The sequence below is a fragment of the Rhinoraja longicauda genome, chromosome 36, assembly GCF_053455715.1.
Source record: "Rhinoraja longicauda isolate Sanriku21f chromosome 36, sRhiLon1.1, whole genome shotgun sequence".
NCBI classification, from domain to species: domain Eukaryota; kingdom Metazoa; phylum Chordata; class Chondrichthyes; order Rajiformes; family Arhynchobatidae; genus Rhinoraja; species Rhinoraja longicauda.
The window spans coordinates 9,093,096-9,113,544 of record NC_135988.1 but is presented as its reverse complement, the minus strand read 5'-3'; the positions used below and the strand labels follow the sequence as shown (position 1 = coordinate 9,113,544).

Sequence of the window (20,449 nt, the reverse complement as noted above, 5' to 3'; positions counted from 1 at the left end):
TAGGAGATAGATTTAAACTTTAAAATGTGAATAACTTTAAAAATATAACACCGATTTCAATGAAACTTCTTCCATTAGCACCAAAGGAACAATGGTAAGGTGGGCCTAAAATTGTCCTGCACTGTTTTGGCTGCAGTTCAGGAACAAACTAACGAACGAGTTTTAGTATATACATTGCAGCTGCAAGGTGAAAATGAATGAATGACTACTTTGTCATTTAATAGGATTTTTTTATTTCGAACATATATAAATAATGTGTACTCTTTAACACCAAATATACACATACACGTGTGTGTTAGCGCATCTACACTATATATGCACATACACGCACATATGAACACACATGTTGAAATGTTCAATACAAATACAGGCATGTACAGTAACACGTGGCAGGTTTCACTTGAACTGAATGTTTTATACTTCACACAGACAAAAAATTAGCATTAAGAAAATAAGCAATTTACTCAAGCACATTACCTAACTAAATGTGTGCATTAGTCCGTGCTGTAATCTAATCCAAAGGGAATGCTGTGTCTAGTCTTCAAGAGGCTTCAAAGTTAGAAGCAGCTTCCTTCTTTTATGCAGAACTGTTAAGATTTCTGAAAGAGTTTCCCTTGGGCAAGTGTAAGAGCTCACATCTCATATTAGAAATTTGGATTTATTGCCTTGATGGATGAAAATAAATCATTCATCCTAGGTGGAAGAGCACCCTCATCCACCTGCTCTGACGTCTACAGCTCCACACTCCCCCCTAGATATTGGCACTCCCTACATCGCTCAGTCTACACAACTCACACTTTCACTTGTGCTGCAGCCCTTCTGATGCCCTACCTACACTTGCTTTGTGCCTGGGTCACTGATTGCACTGTGAGGAAAGTAGAGTGCAAATTATACATGATGCCCTTTTGGCATCTTAGTATTCAATCAAGACATTCCAACAATGAATTTATTGCAATAGCATATTTGATTAATGCAACAATTGTTAAAGCTTGAGTAATTAAAAGTAAATTTCTAATTTGACAACATTGTTGAATTTAGTATCCAATAATGTGTAAAGCCACGGTATGGTTCCCTGCTTTAATTCCCAATCAGTGATTCCCTAGAGAGGGAGCAAAGAGCAGCATTTCACTTCATTGTAGTCAGCTGGAAAGCCACACTTGAATTCGAAGGCATCAGCCTCAAAAGATAAAGCAACATTGTTACATAAGGGAAATTATATCCGAAAAATATCCCCAGGAAATTTTCAAGTTGTAAACGAAATCAGCATCAACATTTTTATTTTGGATCTCAGCTCGAAGCATTCCAACTTATTTGGAAACGGTTTTCATTCTACAGACTTGGGAGTCAAAGCTGTGAAATCTATACCTGTGTATGCACTCACGGGGCACTATCAAAGATAAAGCAATGCTTCCCTCAACAAAGCATTAGACAGCACTTCATATTGTATCAGAGCCATACCGTGTACAAACAAGGAACTGTTGGCACAGGTTTACTAAAAAGGACACAAAGCGCTGGAGTAACTCAGTGTGTCAGTCAGCATCCTTGGAGAACATGGATAGGTGACATTTTGGGACAGACCGAAGATGGGTCCAGGCTCAAAACATATCCTATCCACATTCTCTAGGGAGTCCGCCTGACCCACTGAGTTACTCCAGCACTTTGTGTCCTGCGATCTATCCCATGTTTGCTGTCCCTTCCACTGTGTGGGCATGAAACCATCTCACTATGCATCAGCTCTATACAAGACCTCCACCTGCTGCAAACACTGTCTCACTACTCCAGCCATTAAAATGTCACTTTACATCTTTATCACATTCGTTAACGGATTTTGAGCCACTGAAGCATATTTAACTAATTTATTTTAAAATATTGCAAAATGCAATAATTGGTTTCTGCATTCATGTTAATACGTCTATCGACCAACAGATTCAGATTTTGGATATGTGAAAAGAATTAAATACCTATACATCAGTAGTGTAAAAATGTAATGAGTATTGGCTGGCTGCACTTCACACCACTAAATGCAGGCAAGGGGGAGAAAGATGAACCTCTCTGAGATCAGACACAGCATTTCCTCACAAGTTCTTCATCTAAAGATACTGTACAACAGTGCATGGACATTGTTTAAAGAATAAAAACAGGTTTCATAGCTCCCACAAGACACTTTGCGTGACTAAACTTAAAATTAATACAGTTCTTGAAAGCACCCTCACACCCAACACCTTTGTTAGATGTCGTTTTAGTTTTGAAATATCCTCTGTGAATTAAAAAAGACATTCATGACTGCTTCCTGATTCTCATTAGCATCTCTTATACCTTCGATTGGGGAGGGAAGAAATAACATTTCTGCAGGCACCAGATTGAGGTGAGGAAGCTGACGAGGTTTCAGGTGTCGTGTTGACTTGCACATCACCTACTCTATTTACCACAGGCCAGTGTATATATAACTCGTGCATATCCCCTGCACGATTCACTTCAATATCTCTCCAGAGTAATCACAACACTCAATGTCCACTTCTCTGAGGGGCTAGCTCACTTACTTGAGGCTCAGAGAAACATCATCATATTCTTTTACCTCTGCAACCCCATAATTAAGCTTGCAACCAAATCTCTCCCAACTACCATTTTTCAATGTTTCTGATCCAATGTTTTGAATCTTCTCAGCTGTCCTACCAAGGCATTAATCATGTATTTTATGCCAGGGGATAGCAATTTCATGCCATTTATTAAGTATTTGTGCACTATTATCCACGACTAAGGGATACTTTGGCAAAAAATATTCTCCATTCGAACAAACTTAAATCCCTCAATAATATTGGGACACACTGCGTGAGAGAACTTAAGATATTTAAGGGATTGTCATTATTTCAGACGGTTTGTGTATTGACAGCCCCGTGTGGGAGAGGCACATTTAGCACTTGTTCATTTTCGGAAGATCATTGATGCTGTTCAGACTGACACTCATGGAAAGGTAGCAGACTGATTTTCAGAACAATTTTGAGGCCGAGATAGAATCACGTCCCAGATACTCCTTTTCTGAACACTAAATACACTAAATATTCAATGGAGACGGCGTGTACAGTATATAGTTTGCAGAGCGAAAGGATACAAGTCTGAATCAACAAAACTTCAATTGAAATGTAATAGGAATATATTTTTAAAGGATATATATTTTTTTTTAACAGAGAAAAAAATTGTCATATCCTTCATCAAGCTGATAAAAAGATTGACTCGTTTTATACCACACTGATTCTTCAGCTGATGTTTTAAAAAAGCTGATTCCTTCTCAAAGCGGTTTCTGGTTTGTTCAAGATATTGAATAGATTTTAATAGATGCCACAACTTCACAGGCTTTTGCTCATAAATTAAGCACAAAACTTTGCAATAACGGCGTAACCTCTAGCAATATTCAATCAGAAAAGTAAACACTAGAAATATTATTAATTCACAGTATATCAAAGTAACAATCAAAATTTGATGCATTCGTGTATTGCAGAAATTCTGCCGTTATATTGACAGACCAATAATGAGAGATAAAATATTTCAAGGGAAAGTTATTGCAACACATATGTGGCTGCAAAAGGATTTGGTGTGGCACAGATTACATTATTCAATCGTCAGTCTTGCTTTGAGGAGAAATCATAGCCAAGATGCTGGAATTTGTAGAACGATTGTCAGGTCACCGCAGGTGATGCTGATACATGACCAAATCTACTCCTATTCTCTGGCCCCCGCTCCCATGTCGAGAAAAAAATTAGCTTCAGTGTGCAATTCCAGCAAATGTCAAAAAACAATTGGGAATTTTCTAGGTTGGCAATCTCAAGAATTTTATTTGATACATTTTACTAAATGAGGACAATTAGAAAATAGGTTGGGAGGGAGGGAGTGTTGTGGGGAAGACACTCTTTCTTTTTCTGCCAACAAGAAACAGGTGACTGTGGCAACACAGGCTGCCAGTTATAGTCACCTCCACAGTAAAGTCATTGGACCCAAAAAAACAGGAGATGAGCACAACAGGCTCATTATTCTCGGTCAATTTTCTCCCACTTGTATGTTTGCCCCCAGTGTCTCCAATAGAAGATTCCCAGCCATTAATAACCTCTACTGGCCAGACCCTGCTTGAAAGTGTCACAAAGATGCTGAATTGAAATAAGTTACAATAGTCCAACAGATTTTGGTAAGTCATATCAGTCAGGATGGATTGAAAAGAGATAGACACAAAGTGCTGGAGTAACTCAGTGCTCCAGTAACTCTCTGGAGATGCTGCCGGACCCACTTTAACATTTGTGCCCAGCACCTCGTGTCTATCTTTGGTATAAACCTGCATCTGCAGTTCTTTGTTTCTGCACTGTGGATTGAGAAGAGAATTGGAAAGACAGTTGGTTATTCCAAAGCCCAATTCATCCTTCTTTCCTTATCCAGGTATCTACTTCAAGATGAGGAAACTGCAGTGACATATCAATGCAGTTGAAAGACATACTGATGGGTATGGAGAGTGAATCCTTGCTTCAGTCCTCTCTACTTCCGCAAATTAATGTTAAATGCTGCTGGCTCTTTTAAACCCGAGTTTAAAAAAACCTTTGAGCTAGTCAGGCTTGGCCAGTAATAAGTCACGTCATGCCATTGTCACTCTCCAAATGCCAACATTTATCATGGTTCAAAGTCATTTATGCTGTTCCAAGTGCGGCAACTTCAAAGCAGGAACTCTCCAGATCAATGAAGCTAGTGGCTATCTTTCCCAGTGAAATTACTCAAATGAATTTAAAGAAATTAGAAAACAGCTTCTCAGTAAAAACAGACCGCACTCTGAGATAGTCCCTGAGTTCTTCTCATTCCTATTCCATCATTATTATTGTCCTAAATCCACTCTTGACAGTAAACTCTCTCACTTTGACCCACCCCAGAGGAAGAAACATTGATGGAAGATCGCACTGCAGGTTCAGTATCTGAGGGTCTTTAACAATTGTGCTCAATAATTCACAGTATTTCTCAACACAATCCTCTCTCTCTCTCTCTGTCTCTCTCACTCTCACTCTGTTCCCTTCGACACCCTGTGCAGCTGGACAACTAATAACAATACTGGAACGAAGGCTAACAAGAGGGGAAATAAAACAAGGAGATGGTAATTAGTGGCACAGCATATGACCACTTAAACTGGTCTCCCTCCCTTAAAAATTGAAAACAGTACAGTGCATGAACTGCGTAATGAAGTACATTTCACGCAGGTCGATGTTCACTCCTAAGATGTCTACAATTAACCATAGAGATGGATCACCTCCACAATGTATATAAGGATTGTCAACACAACAGCTCTCTGTAAAATCTTTAGAGCGTCAACTACTAATTATTTCCGGTCACTTTGGGTGATACTGAATATTGGCTATTGACAAATGTTTGGTGTACTTTAAACCTCCAGCGGGGAATTCAATGTGTACATTAACAGGGCTGAAAACCAAAAGGTTCGGGAAATCTTTAATTCTTAGGTTTTGTTGAAATATTGATAAAATAATAATTTGCACAAAAATAATCATTTGCTCATGCTCCCTGAATTATTGAGCCTTCTGGCATTCCTCAGGTTCATACCAGAATCAACGAGTAACATTCTATTCCACAGCCGTATTCGTCAAGTGGAATTCGTCATCAGAATATGACGGTCACAGCCCTTTGGCACGGCGTAGTCCTTAGACGCTCCTGAGAAATGACCATCACTCGCTCCCCCACAGTTAGCTTTAGCTGTCGTGTGTATTAGCAAGCAGAAGCTGACCCGGTTTACAGTCATACACGTGACCTTCGCTCCCATCTTCGCTCCATCCCCATCTCAGATACAAGCTACCTACTACACTGAACTGACGGGATCGATCTCACAGAGGCTATATGATTAACCCTGCTTTCTCTTGGCTGGAACAATGGTAAATCCGCTGGGTCATCTGTTTGTTACCTAGGGTCTGAATGGTCATTTGGGCAAATGAGACGGGGGTGGATGAGGGGGACGAGGAATGAAGAGAAGTGGGTGGTGGGGGGGGGGGGGGGGGAGAAACAGAGAAAAACATAGGAAGCTTCATAGTGATTTCCCATGCAGCTGAACAGGTTGTAGATGGCATCTACGCGAAGAGCAGTCATCTGGTTCAGACACCAGAGGTCATGTGCAATCCTTGAAAATATCCTACCAGAATAAATTATTGGCATGAAGTGGCGTGAAATCACAATGCAGCGATTTTGTTGAAAGACCTCACAAGAAAACAGCTAATATTACAGGTTAATATCTAAATAATACTTGAGTGCACAGATTTTTTGTTTGATTAAATATATTTGTAAAAGCTAACACTTTCCTTACTAAGTGGTGGGGTCACCAGGTTCTGATAAAATGGAGATGCTAATCTCTAAAGGTCCACGCCACCCATGAAAATTTCAAAAGAAAGGCAATGTTTTGAGCAGGGTTATACCATTTACCTTGCAAGTTGAATAGTTTGCAATAAATCGACATGTATCTGGAGAATATTTCTCCTCATTTAAAGCTCTTCCAGACACCTCGCTGCAAACTCTCCAGCATGCAAACGCGACTTGCTGCTACGAGACTTTCCTCTACTTCCTACGAGACAGCTAGTGTAAACATCATATTCTAAGCTCCTTCAGGTGGCTCAAGAAGCGATATGAATGCAAATGTAAAACAGCAGGTCCTTCACAAACTACATGGTCAAGGCTGGACCAAATACTACATCTACTCCACCCTAAAGCCTACATTTGAGCTCAGCAACAAATAAATCATGGACAACCAGTTGGACTTGTAACACGAGACTCTTGCACAGGTGCAGGACAGGCTCGGATTGGGATTCAACTGGAGCAGAATCCATGATTTATACGGAGTTCAGTGCCAGCCTCCCGATCTTTCACTGTAAACAGCAATGGCGAGTCATTTAAAACTCCGTGTGCCGCTTTGATGATTAATCACGGGTTGGACCCATCAGTGGCCATCACTAATGTGCCTCCTACTAATGAGCTACGATCCCATGATTAAACATACTGCTACCTATTGATCCCATCAACCAGAGCACAAATAAAGAATGCTGCGCTCTGCTACAAAAGGAGCATGGACCTCTCGATTACATGTGGAAATTCCAGGTTGGGTAATTTGGACGCACTGCGTTTGAGAGAAAGGTGACTGGCTGGACTCTTTCCTGAGGCTTTTTACGGCAACCACTTCAGTGATTCCCCCGCTCCTACGCCCCTGCAGGCAGCATACCCTTCTGGAGCAGATTGACTTTCAGGCTTTTGAATATCTGCAACTGTTGGTCCAAGCGGAGAGCCAGTAACTGCTGCAGTAGTTTACTAGGATTCGGCCCCCTAAAAAACAACCAAACAGTTTAATACATTTTAAGCTCCCCTTTCCAGTTCCAGCTGCACACCCCCTATTGGGGGGAAAAAATCAACACAAAGTGCTGGAGTAACTCAACGAGTCACACAGCATTTCTGGAGGACATGGGTAGGTAACGTTTCAAGTCGGAACCCTTCTTCAGACAGGCAGCGACCCCTTCTCCAGTCTCCAACATTCCTCCTCATCATAGACATCCCATGTGGTCTTCTACCCTCTCTGGACCAATTATCGACATGACTGCCTGATCTGCTGAGTTACTCCAGCACATTGTGTGTTTTTTTTTGTTGCATCTGCAGTTCCTTGCGCCTCCCATTGGGGGAACATGACCACCGAGAGGAAAAGAAAGGCTTTCCATTTTTATTTATTTTTGTCATTCAGGAAGCACCAATGAAGACCAGATTCCCCATCATCACATTCATCTACACTTCACGCTACCTCGGGAAAGCAGCTAACATAATCAAGGACCTTCATCACTCTGGGTAGACACAAAATGCTGGAGTAACTCAGTGGGTCAGGCAGCATCTCGGGAGAGAAGGAATGGGTGACGTTTCGGGTTGAGACCCTTCTTCAGACCCGACCTTTCCCACCTTCATCACCCTAGTCATTATCTATTCTTCCCTTCCCATCGGGCAGATGCAAAAGTTTGAAAGCATTTACCACCAGACTCAGGAACTGCGTCTTCCCCTCTGTTAGTGGACTACTGAATGGTCCTCCCATAGGTCAGGGGGTAGTCCCAATCTTCCAACCTACCTTCATTGCAGACACTGGACATTTTTTCTGCAACTGTAACTTTACAATGTGGTAAAATTATACTCTGCATTCTGATATTTTTCATATTACACTACCTGGCATCACACTACCTGATTAATATGAAGTGGAAAGCACACAAACAATAGCTTTTCACTGTATCTTGGTATACATGACAATAATAAACCAATACCAATATACCAATAAAGTCGCAGTGCCGCCATCATTGCGTTGCGGGAAACAGAGCAGACAAGTTGCATGTAATAAGCTCTCACAAAATGCTTGATAGAACTATAAACAGTCTGCATTTTTAGAGACAATGGTTTTAGGATAAATATATACGGAAGGCATCAAGGAAAATTGCCATTAGTTGCCTATGGTGGGCAACGGGAGAGGGAAGCAAACTGCTACCAAACATCCAGGCTAATTGCAAGGCCAGAAAAAAAGGACTTGCATTTACAAAGCATTATTAACGGAGGACAAGAAAAATTGACATCGGGTCAACAAAGACAACCTTACATTAAGGTATATTCACAAAATGCTGGAGTAACTCAGCAGGTCAGGCAGCATCTCGGGAGAGAAGGAATGGGTGACGTTTCGGGTCGAGACCCTTCTTCAGACTGATGAGGGATTCAGGGGGGTGGGACAAAGGAAGGATATAGGTGGAGACAGGAAGATAGAGGGAGATCTGGGAAGGGGGAGGGGAAGGGAGGGACAGAGGGACTATCTAAAGTTGGAGAAGTCGACGTTCATACCACTGGGCTGCAAACTGCCCAGGCGAAATAAGAGGTGCTGTTCCTCCAATTTCCGGTGGGCCTCACTATGGCACTGGAGGAGGCCCATGACAGAAAGGTCAGACTGGGAATGGGAGGGGGAGTTGAAGTGCTCGGCCACCGGGAGATCAGTTTTGTTTATGCAGACCGAGCGCAGGTGTTCAGCGAAGCGATCGCCGAGTCTGCGCTTGGTTTCGCCGATGTAAATGAGTTGACATCTAGAGCAGCGGATGCAATAGATGAGGTTGGAGGAGGTGCAGGTGAACCTTTGTCTCACCTGGAAAGACTGTTTGGGTCCTTGGATGGAGTTGAGGGGGGAGGTAAAGGGACAGGTGTTGCATCTCGTGCGGTTGCAGGGGAAAGTGCCCGGGGTTGGGGTGGTTTGGGTAGGAAGGGACGAGTGGACCAGGGAGTTACGGAGGGAACAGTCTCTGCGGAACGCAGAGAGGGGAGGGGATGGGAAGATATGGCCAGTGGTGGGGTCCCCTTGTAGGTGACGGAAATGTTGGTGGATGATATGTTGGATCCGCTGGCTGGTGGGGTGGAAGGTGAGAACGAGGGGGATTCTGTCCTTGTTGCGAGTGGGGGGAGGGGGAGCAAGAGTGGAGCTGCGGGATGTAGAAGAGACCCTAGTGAGAGCCTCATCTATAATGGAGGAGGGGAAGCCCCGTTTCCTGAAGAACGAGGACATCTCGGAAGCCCTAGTGTGAAACACCTCATCCCGGGCGCAGATGCGGCGTAGACGGAGGAATTGGGAGTAGGGGATAGACTTTTTGCAGGGGACCGGGTGGGAAGAAGTGTAGTCCAGATAGCTGTGCGAGTCAGTGGGTTTATAGTAAATGTCCGTCAATAGTCTGTCTCCTGTGATGGAGATGGTGATGTCCAGAAACGGGAGGGAGATGTCGGAGATAGTCCAGGTATATTTAAGGGCAGGATGGAAATTGGAGGTGAAGTGTATGAAGTCAGTAAGTTCTACCTTACATTAAGGTAACTGGGTCTGAAAAGAATGACAGGGAATGGGTGAAGCACCAGGTTTGAAGCATCATCAGTGTAGGACAAGAAAGAATTACACCGGGTCACGGAGATGACCTTACACTAAGGTAACTGGGTCTTAAAGAAAGGCAGGGAATGGGTGAAGCACCAGGTTTAAGGAAGGCCCATGAGAGGCAAAGGCATGGCTCCTATTAGAAGGGCAAAGAGCACAAGGACCATTGTTGGAGGATTGGTGTGTTTGATTGGAGGTTTCAGAAGTAGATAAGGGTGAGCGGTAAAGTATTACAACAAGAGTTATACATTTCACAGCACCAGAAACAAGTTACATCCACTTCTCAAACCATTATTCTTTCAACATATTCTATAAATTTAAGCATTATAATTTTTTGCTACTAATAAAATATTTTATACATTTTTGTAACTTGCACCTTATCTGGAAACTTTTACCTTATGAAGCTGGCAATGTAGACATTAACAAAAGTCGCCATGAGATACTGACAATCAAAGCGGTCCATAATTCCACCATGTCCGGGAATGGTGTCAGCAAAATCCTGGGAGGAGCAAAAATGAATTTGTTCATGAGTTGGCACAATTTTCCCACTGTTACCGATTGCCACCATCGGAACACACCTCTGTGTGGAAATATAAAAATATGGTGGGTGGCAGTGACACAGCTGGTAGAGTTGCTGCCTCACAGCGCCAGAGACACAGGTTCGATCCTGAGCTCAGGTACTGGCTGTGCGGAGTTTGCACGTTCTCCCTAGGACCGCCTGTGTAACCTCCGGGTGCTCCAGTTTTACCCCACATCCCAAAGATGTAAATTGTTCCCAGTGTGCAGGGAGCGAATGAGTAAATGGGAGAACATACATATAGTGAGAATGAGTGTTGATGGCTGGCGTGGACTTGGTGGGCCAAAGGGGTTGTTTCCATGCTTTCAATCAATCAATGTTGAAATTGTCTCTTCAAACATCAAAATTTGACTTTTTAAGCAATACATCTGCCTTACAAATAAACTGTGTAAAATTGCAACACCATCTTCAAGGCCACAAACTAAGCCTATGTACGACCCATCCTTGCAGGTATGTGTTGAACCTCAAAGATAAGGCAGACTATTTCCCCCAAGAAGGTATGGAATCTCCACATAAACAGAAGGAGTGCTGTTAACTCTACATCATTGTTTAAATAGTGAAAATCTCCTGATCTTCCATGTGGGCCAAGCCATCCCTGATAAAGGGGTGGAAGTACCTGAGAGCACTCGGGAGTCAATGCACTCAGACCCCAGGTAAACACATGAAAGATGCTTGTATAAAATGAGAGTGAGCATGCCATAGACCTATTTACCATTCAATTAGATCATGAAAGATCCTAGACCTCCTTCCCACCTAATCCCATTTTCCCAATTTTCTTTGAGTACAAAATTCTTTCAATCTGTTAGCTTGAATGTTTGAATAACCCTGTAACAATTCCAAAGAATGAATTCTCCTCCTTTCAATTCTTTCGATAAAGTCTGATTACATAGGAGCAGAATTAGGCCATTCGACACATTGACTCTCCTCTGCCATTCAATCATGGCTGATCTATCTTTCCCTCTCAACTCCATTCTCCTGCTTCTCCCATAATCCCCGGCCCCCCTACCAAACAGGTATCTGCCTAAAAATTGCCCAATGGGTTGGCCTCCAGTCGTCTGTGGCAATGAAATCCAGATTCACCATCCACTGATGAAATAAATTCCTCCTCGTCTCCTTTCTAAAGTATGTCCTTTTATTCTGAGGCTCTGCTGTCTGGTTCTAAATTCTTCCACTAGTGGAAACATCCTCTCCACATTCACTCTATGCAGGCTTTTCACTATTTGACAGGCTTCTCTGACCCCCCCCCCCATTCTTCTAAACTCCAGCGAGTACAGGCCCAGTGCCATCTTATCAACTCTTATATCCAAACAATCCCTCGAGGGAAAACAATCCCTTTCACTCGCGAGAAATTTTATGTTACAATGTAATGATATAAACTCTGGAGCTTACAAATTGATTAAAAAAATAAAACAGGAACTACAGGGAAGCATCTTTCACCCAATTCAATATAGCACAGACCTTCATGAATCTTGAAACCAAGCACTGCAGCGAAGTGGCATCAATGTTTCAGCGTGCCCTGGGTCTCATCTTTTTTTGTGGCAGCAAGGCTCTCATTACATGTGCCTTTCAATGTGCTTGGGTTGAAAGAATGGAAAGCACCTCAAAAATCAAACCAACTGCCAGAAGAAATTAATCCTTGGAGCTGATGCTCGTTTATATAGTGCTGGATTCTTGCTGCGAGCTAGCTCATGTTCAGCCACTCATGGTTAAGAGATTTGCATTGGACTGTTGAGTATTGTAAGAAAACTGACATAGTGATCTGCATTCCATAACTACAACTGGCTTGGATGCACTTACGAAACCTGTCACCAATACAGCATAACACACAAGAGGCACCATTTTCGGTCCCCAAACAATATTCTTTTGATCATAATTTCACACGCAGTGTTTTTTTTCGTGCAGGAGTAGGCCATTCGGCCCTTTGAGCCAGCACCACCATTCAATGTGATTATGGCTGATCATTCTCAATCAGTACCCCATTCCTGCCTTCTCCCCACACCCCCTGACTCCACTATCAAGAGCTCTATCTAGCTCTCTCTTGAATGCATTCAGAGAATTGGCCTGCACTGCCTTCTGAGGCAGAGAATTCCACAGATTTACAACTCTCTGACTGAAAACGTTTTTCCTCATCTCCGTTCTAAACGGCCTACCCCTTATTCTTAAACTGTGGCCCCTGGTTCTGGACTCCCCCAACATTGGGAACATGTTTCCTGCCTCTAACGTGTCCAACCCCTTAATAATCTTATACATTTCGATAAGATCTCCTCTCATCCTTCTAAATTCCAGTGTATACAAGCCTAGTCGCTCCAGTCTTTCAACATATGACAGTCCCGCCATTCCGGGAATTAACCTAGTAAACCTACGCTGTACGCCCTCAATAGCAAGAATATCCTTCCTCAAATTTGGAGACCAAAACTGCACACAGTGCTCCAGGTGCGGTCTCACTAGGGCCCTGTTCAACTGCAGAAGGACTTCTTTGCTCCTATACTCAACTCCTCTTGTTATGAAGGCCAACATTCCATTGGCTTTCTTCACTACCTGCTGTACCTGCATGCTTCCTTTCAGTGACTGATGCACTAGGACACCCAGATCTCGTTGTATGTCCCCTTTTCCTAACTTGACACCATTCAGATAATAATCTGCCTTCCTATTCTTACCACCAAAGTGGATAACCACACACTTATCCACATTAAACTGCATCTGCCATGCATCCGCCCACTCACACAACCTGTCCAAGTCACCCTGCAACCTCATAGCATCTTCCTCACAGTTCACACTGCCACCCAGCATTGTATCATCCGTAAATTTGCTAATGGTACTTTTAATCCCTTCAACCAAGTCATTAATGTATATTGTAAATAGCTGCGGTCCCAGCACCGGCCTTGCGGTACCCCACTAGTCACTGCCTGCCATTCTGAAAGGGACCCATTTATCCCCACTCTTTGCTTTCTGTCTGCCAAACAATTTTCTATCCATGTCAGTACCCTACCCCCAATAGCATGTGCCACAATTTTGCCCACTAATCTCCTATGTGGGACCTTGTTGAAGGCTTTCTGAAAGTCAAGGTACACCACATCCACTGGCTCTCCAATGTCAATTTTCCTAGTTATATCCTCAAAAAAGTCCAGAAAATTAGTCAAGCATGATTTCCCCTTCGTAAATCCATGCTGACTCGGAACGATCCTGTTACTGCTATCCAAATGCTCCGCAATTTCGTCTTTTATAATTGACTCCAGCATCTTCCCCACCACTGATGTCAGACTAACTGGACTATAATTTCCCGTTTTCTCTCTCCCTCCTTTCTTAAAACGTGGGATAACATTAGCTACCCTCCAATCCACAGGAACTGATCCTGAATCTATAGAACATTGGAAAATGATCACCAATGCGTCCACGATTTCTAGAGTCACCTCCTTAAGTACCCTGGGATGCAGACCATCAGGCCCTGGGGATTTATCAGCCTTCAGTCCCATCAGTCTACCCAACACCATTTCCTGTCTAATGTGAATTTCCTTCAGTTCCTCCGTCACCCTAGGATCTCTGGTCACTAGAACATCTGGGAGATTGTTTGTATCTTCCTTAGTGAAGACAGATCCAAAGTACCGGTTCAACTCGTCTGCCATTTCCTTGTTCCCCATAATAAATTCCCCTGCTTCTGTCTTCAAGGGACCCACATTTGCCTTGACTATTTTTTTCCTCTTCACATACCTAAAAAAGCTTTTACTATCCTCCTTTATATTATTGGCTAGCTGACCCTGTCCTTTATTGAAATAATACCATAGATTTCCTTACAATATGCAGTAACATATTACAAGGTGTGGATGGTGGAATTCTTTGCCATAGAAGGCTGTGGCGGCCATGTCAATGGATATTTTTAAAGCAGAGATTGATAGTTTCTTGATTAGTATGGGAGTCAGTGGTTATGGGGAGAAGGCAGGAAAACAGGGTTTGAGAGAGAAAGATGGATGGATCATAGAAACAGAAAAATAAGTGTAGGAGGCCATTCAGCCCTTCAAGCCAGCACTGCCATACAATATGATCAAGGCTGATCATCCAAAATCAGTTCCCCGTTCCTGCTCTCTCCCCATATCCTTGATTCTTTTAGCCCTAAGAGCTAAATCTAACTCTCTCTTGAAACAACTCTGGGTGAAAAGGTTTGTCCTCATCTCAGTCCTAAACGGCCTACCTCTTATTCTTAAACTGTGACCCCTGGTTCTGGACTCCCCCAACATCAGAAACATTTTTCCTGCATTTAGCCTGTCCAATCCTTTAAGAATTTTATATGTTTCTATGTTCAGCCATGATTGAATGGCGGAGTAGACTTGATGGGCCGAATGACCTAATTCTGTTCCCATAACTTATGAAGGTGCTTGTATTACCACCCCTCCCACAAAACCCCCACCCCCACTTTCTTCCCCAAACTTTGCCACATGGCAACGAATGACAAATACCTTGATCTTAAATGCTCTCTTGAAGCCACTGGCAAAGAATCCTCCAAATGGGCTGATTAGTGATGCAAAACTAGAAAGGGCAATGCTGTGAATCTGGAAAGGGTACATCTTGATTGTCCGCTGCAGAAATAAGACAAGAAGAAATACAATTAACTTGCGGATTGCAATGTTAAATTTTAAATGTTAAATTTTAAAGGGGTGACTTTCAGTCTTTTGACCCAGTCATACACACACACACACTGAGGAAACGGCAGTAATGTTCATTTGACCAGCATGCACAGACTCAGAAAGTCACTCCCTGAAATGTAATGAAAATACAAAGGTTGCAATGTCATACCCAGCCTATAACGGACTGAAGAACAGTGGGGATTGTGTAATCTTGCAGCAGGAACAGCTCCGATGGTTCACATTCCACGGTGAAACTGTTGGCCTCATTGTTGAACTCAACAGGACAGACAAAGAAATTGTACCCTGCCATCACGTAGGACAGCTGCATGAACGAGAAAGATGAACAGCATTCCAATGTGAGGTACAGGAAAATACATTCATAGGGTGCAATAATTCCGCAAATGCCCTTCCTGGCTGCTGCTACTACTTTTAGTTTCAAGACTATTTTGCAGCTTCGTTTGATATTGACCTATTTATTGGATCTATTTATTTAATCATGAAGAAAGCCCATCAATGCCTCTACTGCCTTAAAAGATTGAGGAGATTCGGTGGACGTGGAGATACGTGGACGAATACTCTCTTGAAGTTCTACAGGTGGAAGGTAGAGAGCATAATAGTATAAATAGCTGGTACATATTGAAGGTATTTATTCACAAAATGCTGGAGTAACTCAGCAGGTCAGGGAGCATCTCGGGAGAGAAGGAATGGGTGACGTTTCGGGACGAGACCCTTCTTCAGACTGATGTCAGGGGGGCGGGACAAAGGAAGGATATAGGTGGAGACAGGAAGATAGAGGGAGATCTGGGAAGGAGGAGGGGACGGGAGGAACAGAGGAACTATCTAAAATTGGAGAAGTCGATGTTCATACCACTGGGCTGCAAACTGCCCAGGCGAAATATGAGGTGCGATTTTTATAGCTGTGCGAGTCAGTGGGTTTATAGTAAATGTCCGTCACTAGTCCGTCTCTAGTAGAGAGCATATTGACTGGGTGCATCATGCACTGGCTTGGCACTTCAAAAGCACAGGTACAAAGGAGATAACAAAAGGTGGTGAACACTGCCCAGTCCATTACGGATACCGAGATCCCCAGAGATGTGTAGGAGGCGCTGTTTCAAATATTCATCCAGCATTATCAGGAACTCACACCAGCCTGACCATGCTCTCACTTCACTCCTGCCATCCGGAAAAATGTTCAGGAGTCCGAATAAAGTGTTCAGGAGTCTGAAACAGAGTTCTGAAAACCGTGAACAGCTTCTTCCCAACAACCATATGGCTGTTGAACACTACAACCACTAACTAAACTTCGATTGCAAACTGTTTTTGGTTGCACGAGGGACTTTTGGGCTTTTGTTTGGTTTTAGTCAATATTGTTTTTTTAATTTATTGAACGTTTTTGTTATTTCTTTATTATATTTATCTATTAAGTACCGTGCTCACAAACCTGTTGTGCTCCCGCAAGTAAGAATTTAATTGTTCGGTTTTGGTGGATACGACAATGAAACACTCTTGATTCTTAATGACAATAGATCAACTGACTGCAACTCTGTACCTGGCGTTACTTAATATTGATCGGGTTAGACAATAGACAATAGGCAATAGGTGCAGGAGGAGGCCATTCGGCCCTTCGTGCCAGCACCTTCATTGCATGTCTAACAGAGACAAACCTGCCTGGAGTCTTAAAGTAAATGACCCAGAAAGTCAATCAATTCAAAAACAATCAGAGATGACCAATAAAACAAAAATTCCCTTGCCAATTATGTCCAGATCGTGAATTTAAAAAAAAAATCTGTTCTGCTGCCAAGGATAATATCTAAGTGCCTTTTGAAAACTGACCTCAGCTTTCATTCCTTAAATATTGCCATAATTCTGCTAAATGTCCCAAAACTTTGCTCTCAGTGGGGATTACAACTTCTCTCGTCCCTCCACACACTGAAGTCCCTCACATCTGCTTTCATTCTGGTAACTTTCCTCTGTGCCTTCGCCAAAGGACTGACGTCCTCTGTGATGCCTTGTTCAGAATTGGACAAAGTACACAGATGAGGCCCAACCAGAGTTAAGCGTCTGGGAAAATTTAAGTTGAAATTCAAACCCATTTCTTTCAATGGTTCAGCATTTAGTTGTGCAGTGCAATGCAACAACTTCGCAACATTCAACACTGTATTTATCATTACATTGGACTGAAAGTATTCCCGGCCAGTTGTTCCTTTTAACATTATAATCTTTCCTATTTTTGTGCACATTCTCTCGTTATTTTCATTTCTCAAACAATAGCCCACAGCTATTCTGTCTCCTCCATGTAATTGAAATGCTGCATTCCTGGCCAAGTTCAAGTTCACTTTCTCTGGGTTTTTTCCACATTTTCTATTTTTCTTAAAATATATATTTTTTCAGCAATCCCTCCCTCCCCGCAACACAGCTGGTGCTGGTTGGGCTGTTGCCTCACAGCACTTCAGACCCAGTTTTATCCTGACCTCGGGTTCTGTCTGTGTGAAGTTTGCATGTTCTCCCTGTGACCACCAGCAATGGCTGCCTCGCCAACAGTCTGTCTGTCCCTTCCTTCTCTGTTGTTTCATAGTATGTGTTAAGTATATGTTTTAGTGTTCGTTAGCCTGTTTTATGTGGGGACTGGGGTGGGGGAAACTTTTCTTTAATCTCTTACCTCGACGGAGATTTGATTTTTTTCCATATCGTATCTCCGTCCGCACTGCGGCCTGACATCGTGGAGTTGGCGGCCTCAGCTGGAGACCGACTTTGGGAGCTCCAACCGCGGGAGCCTGGAGGACTTAAAATCGCAGAGCTGGCGATCCTTTTGCCAGGGATCGACCTCTCAGCTCCAACCGCAGGAGCTTGCGGGCTTTAACATCGTGGAGCTCGAGGTCTCTGGTTAGAGACCGACTTCGGGAGCTCCAACCGCAGGAGCTTCGATCGCCCCGACGCGGGGGCTTCGATCGCCCCGACGGATGGTTCGACTGCCCCGACCGCGGTAGAAAATGAGGGACGAAGAATAAACTTTATTGCCTTCCATCACAGTGAGGAATGTGGGAAATCCACTGTGGTGGATGTTTATGTTAACTTTTATGTAGTTGTGTGCTTTGTTTCTTTTTGTTTAGTATGGCTCTATGGTAATATCAATATCACTACCTTAATTGGTACACGTGACAATAAAAGACCTTTGAAACCTTTGACGGCATAGATGTCCTCCAGTTTCCTCCTACTTTCCAAAGACGTGTGGGTTTGTAGGTTAATGAGCGTCTGCAAATTGCCCCAGGAGTGTAGTGGGTGGATGCAAAAGTGGGATATCATAGTTGTCGTGGACTTGGTACGCTGAAGGGCCTGTTTCTATATTGCATCTCTGAAATAAACATAAATGAGGAAGCCTCCTAACTGATGCAAGGTGCAATTCAGGTCGATGCCAGCAGAAGTTTCTAACTTCTGGAACTAATCTTCCTGTTTCCAGCATTCTTTAAACCCTGCTGCTTTTCTCAGATGACCCAAAAAAAAAAAAATCCCAAAAGTGACCAAAAGGGAGGGTTCAATTCATTCAACAGATGGGATTGTCTTTCTGGCTGTTTACAATGGGTCATTTGTTTAAAACATAGTCTCACCAAAAGGCCAAACAAGACGGTTGCAAAGAATCCTCCGATAAATCCTTCCCAGGTCTTCTTGGGAGACAGCTGCAAAAACAGGTAAAACCGATGGTCAGTTTCGCAGCAGTAACATATTATAAGGTGGTTATATTGCACCTTATTGATCTGTTGGTACATAAGACAATTAAACGCTCTTGTCTAAATTTAGTGTGAAGAAATGTCAGTAGTTTACGAAGGACTGCGAGGTAACATGTGGGCAGCAAAATGGACAGTCTGAAGAAGGGTCCCGACCCAAAAAGTCACCCATTCCTTCTCTCCAGCGATGCTGCCAGTCCCGCTGAGTTACTCCCGCTTTTTCTGTCTATCTTCAGTTTAAACCAGTTCCTTCCTACAGTCCAATGTGTAGGCAACTTGCACCACAGAATGGTCACATTTCCCCTCTCTCGTCATTATCATCCTTGTCAATGACATCACATCACATCATTCACCCACACAATCACACCCCCAAACGGTTGCTATACGTAGGACCTATTCTGTTAAATCTAGAATCCACCTTAAATTGTCCAAAATATACAGAAAACAAAGATATTTACTCCTATCTCTTACACAGAAATCTACAATTCAAGCAGCACCAGCAACCAATAGCTCTTGAATGATCCCAAAGTAGTCTTCATTGTGCCATCTGAAAGTGTGTGTGAAAATGTGTGTCTATTCATTTCTCCCTCATGTTCCTATCCAACCGCATCTGAACTACTACTCTGACGCACAAAGCCAGACATGTTGCCCTTCTCTGCAGTTTCCAGGGCTTAGAACTTAACTGTTAACTGGAAGTAAGGAAGGGTCAGGCACCATCTCTGGACAGAAGGAATGGGTGACGTTTCGGGTCGAGACCCTTCTTCAGAATATGTAATCAACAGATTCGATAAACTGGCATTACATAAGTGCCTCATGAAAATTCATATCAAAGTTTGACACACAGGCTGGATTTTAGGATATATATATATTGGCTGCACAAAAAATTGTTGGAAAGTAAAACTGTAGATGGGTCTCTACTTCAGTAACAGTTTCAACACTCTCCTGATCAAGTAATACAATACAAGTATTACATCTTGAAGCTCCCTCCAATCTATCTCATGATGTGCCCCAGAGGAACATGCTTCAATCATCTGGATGGAACTTTTCATTAAGTGCCCCAATACTCCTCACCGCCTCTTGGTCTTCTTACTGACCTTGATGAGTGGAGTTCGGCCAAAGAAGAATCCAAACATGTAAGCCATGATGTCATTGCAGATCACACAAGAAATCGGCACAATGAACCTGAGCAACAAGAAAGAATAGTCATGTGGAGAGAAATACCTAACAGGCATCCTCAAGATATTTATTCCTTATGAATATTCAATCAATTTTTTGTCAGCTACTAAAACCAGCTATTGCAATTTATATTGTAAATGCAACAACACCCTGTGAAGCTCTGTCTAATGGATTTAGTTAATGTAACTCTCAACACATTTGACATTGCCCTTCTTGGGAATCACTTGCGTGGGTAGACATAGCATCAGAGCTCTGTTCTCTCAGTGGATCCTGCAGTAAGCTGACTCAGATGGGGACTAACGATGCACCTTCAACCAGAACCAGTCCATTTAAATTCTGCAGAACTGCAGTAATACATGTTCAGGAATAAATGTCCATTTAAATTCTGCAGTAATACATGTCCACTCAAATGGAAGCA

The 20,449-nt window shown here is 42.9% G+C and overlaps 1 protein-coding gene across 1 annotated transcript in view; it reads right to left on the bottom strand.

The window, feature by feature from the left end:
• Positions 1-216: 216 nt before the first annotated feature.
• cds2 (CDP-diacylglycerol synthase (phosphatidate cytidylyltransferase) 2) overlaps positions 217-20,449 on the bottom strand; it is a 45,903-nt gene continuing 25,670 nt past the window's right edge. Inside the window, exons 8-13 of the mRNA XM_078429062.1 lie at positions 19,950-20,037; positions 18,739-18,807; positions 15,303-15,455; positions 14,966-15,085; positions 10,333-10,436; positions 217-7,341 (exon numbers count right to left, since the gene is read on the bottom strand). Coding sequence (XP_078285188.1) covers positions 7,218-7,341; positions 10,333-10,436; positions 14,966-15,085; positions 15,303-15,455; positions 18,739-18,807; positions 19,950-20,037 — 658 coding nt within the window. The 3' untranslated portion in view covers positions 217-7,217. The remainder of the gene's footprint in view (positions 7,342-10,332; positions 10,437-14,965; positions 15,086-15,302; positions 15,456-18,738; positions 18,808-19,949; positions 20,038-20,449) is intronic.